General features: G+C 59.7%; 1 protein-coding gene across 1 annotated transcript; it reads right to left on the minus strand.

Moving 5' to 3' along the window:
- Positions 1-23: 23 nt before the first annotated feature.
- On the minus strand, positions 24-1934 carry LOC108354999 (double-strand break repair protein MRE11-like; the record flags this gene model as incomplete). Its single annotated transcript, XM_017606173.1, has 3 exons — positions 796-1934; positions 684-722; positions 24-609 (listed from the first exon to the last, which is right to left on the minus strand). Coding segments are annotated over exons 1-3 (1764 nt in total), but the record flags the coding sequence as incomplete, so codon positions are not given.
- Positions 1935-2225: the final 291 nt, after the last annotated feature.

The raw sequence follows: 2225 nt of genomic DNA on the forward strand, positions 1-2225 counted from the left end.
CGGTCCTTGAGAATGCGCGCCACCTTCGCCTGCTGAATGGTCTTGTCGAAGTTCATCCACAGGTCGGTGTTCGTCTCCAGCCTCTCCTTCGCCTTGCGAATCTCCTCCTTCAGCTCCTCGGGGTTCACCGTCTCCGGCTCGCCCATCATCGAGATGAGGCCCATCTTGTAGTTGTCCACCAGCGTCGCCACCGAGTCCGAGGCGTCCTTCTCCACGTACTCCACAATCTTCGCCGTGAGGTAGCGCTCGGCAAAGAGGCCCAGCTGGTGCTGCTCGTTGGTGAGGCCGCCAAAGTAGTCGGCCATGATGTTGCTCACCTCGATGGTCTGCTTCACCACGCCGTCGTCCAGTACGTTCATCATCTCCAGCATGTTGAAGTTCTCCTGCTCGTCCATGACCTTGCGGTACTCGGCGGCCACGTCCGACCGCTTGACGAAGCGAATCAGCTCGTCGGCGTTGGCCACCTTGGCGTTGAAGCCCTCGCGGCTGAAGCGCTTCGTGTCGAACTTCACCTCGGGGTCGGTGAACTCGACGCGGAGGCGAATCAGCGGCAGGAGGTTGCTGCTGTACTCGACGCGCACTGTGCGCAGCATCTCCTTGATTTCCGTTCTGCAAAAAAAGGGTTTAGGATTTAGAGCATTTANACGCGGAGGCGAATCAGCGGCAGGAGGTTGCTGCTGTACTCGACGCGCACCGTGCGCAGCATCTCCTTGATTTCCGTTCTGCAGGCAAGAAAAAGAAAAGAACCAGGTTTAGGATTTAGAACATACACCAAAAACAGCTCCCAGCACTCACTTGCACAGGTTGTAGAGGTGGTCCTGCGCCTCCTCGGCGCTCTTGAACTTCTTCTTCTCCAGCAGCTCGTCAGCGTTGACGGTCTTGAGGAGAAAGGGCCGCACACTCTCCAGCGTGTGCGTCGCCAGCTTGAAGCGCTGCTTCGCCTTCTGCACGTTGTAGTTGACGGTGAGCACGCCGTAGCCCTTGTCGCCGGCCTCGGCGTCGCACAGCGAGGTGGCCACCGTCGAGCCCGGCTGGAAGATGTAGAAGTTGCCCTGCTGGTAGAACTCAATCTCGCCGATCCAGCCGTGCTCGTGGCCCCAGACCACCATGTTCGGCAGCTCGTCCAGGTCCTGCGGGTCGAGGTGCTTCGTGCCCGGCCGGGGAATGCGGTTCTGGTGGACCAGCAGCAGCTTGAAGTACTTGTTCTGGTCGTCGTCGGGCATCATGTAGTTGAACTTGTCGGCGTTGATCAGGTGGTGGAGGCGCTCCTCGTGCATCGCGCCCAGGCCGTAGAGGGCGATCTTGGTGAGGCCCTTCTCGAGGATGATCGGCTTGAGGATGACGTCCTCGACGTGGTTCCGCTTGCCGATGTAGTTCACCAGGCCGGTGCTGTCCAGCAGGTCGATGACGCTGGTCTGGTGGACGCCGGTGGGGTCGTCGTGGTTGCCGTGGATGGTGAAGATGGGGTAGCGCACCTTCAGGTTCGGGTCGAGGAAGTTGGCTTGCTTGAAGTTGCGAATTCGCAGCCGCTGGCCGCAGGTCTCCTCGTCGTACTCGCCGAAGCAGTACTTGCGAATCAGAGCACTGGCGCGGTTCATCGTCGCAATCGACGGCTTGTTGACGTGAAAGAGGTCGCCGGCGAGGAGGATCAGGTCGACGTCGTGCTTCGCCGCCGCCTTCAGCACCTCCTCGAAGGCGCGAAAGCTGTCGTCGCCCTTGATCGGGTGCACCTCCGAGTAGCCGAGGTGAATGTCGGAGGCGATGAGAATCTTGATCGGCGCAAAGGCGGCGTCGGCGGCGGCCGAGGAAGTAGAGGAGGAGGTGGAGGAGACGCCGCCGGCCGAGGAGGAGCTTTGCGCTTGGCCTGAGGCGCCCGGGGCGCAGCCGTTAGAGGCGACGCCGCTGCTGCCATGGCCAGCACCGTCCGAGTTCATCTTAAATTGCTGTTGATGACGGCGGTGGTGGTAGTGGTGGTAGTGGTGGGAGTGAACACAAAGTGGTCAAGGGGGAGGGCGGATGACTTGAAGAATCGAGGTGATTTAGATTTCGATTTGGAGAAGAGCCAGTCAGTTTGTTTGTGTTTGCGAAACGACAGGCAAACGACGAGGAGGCTTCTCTGACAGAGCCGAAAGAGAAAGTGAGAGCGAGGCAAAGAGTGATGGGAAAGGCGGCGAAAGCAGCGTGAAAATCAACACAAGTCTGTGTTACCGGTGGCGCCCTCAGGT

This window comes from Rhagoletis zephyria, unplaced genomic scaffold, assembly GCF_001687245.7.
Source record: "Rhagoletis zephyria isolate East Lansing unplaced genomic scaffold, Rhagoletis_zephyria_1.1 Rzeph_scaffold_41366, whole genome shotgun sequence".
Classification (NCBI taxonomy): Eukaryota; Metazoa; Arthropoda; class Insecta; order Diptera; family Tephritidae; genus Rhagoletis; species Rhagoletis zephyria.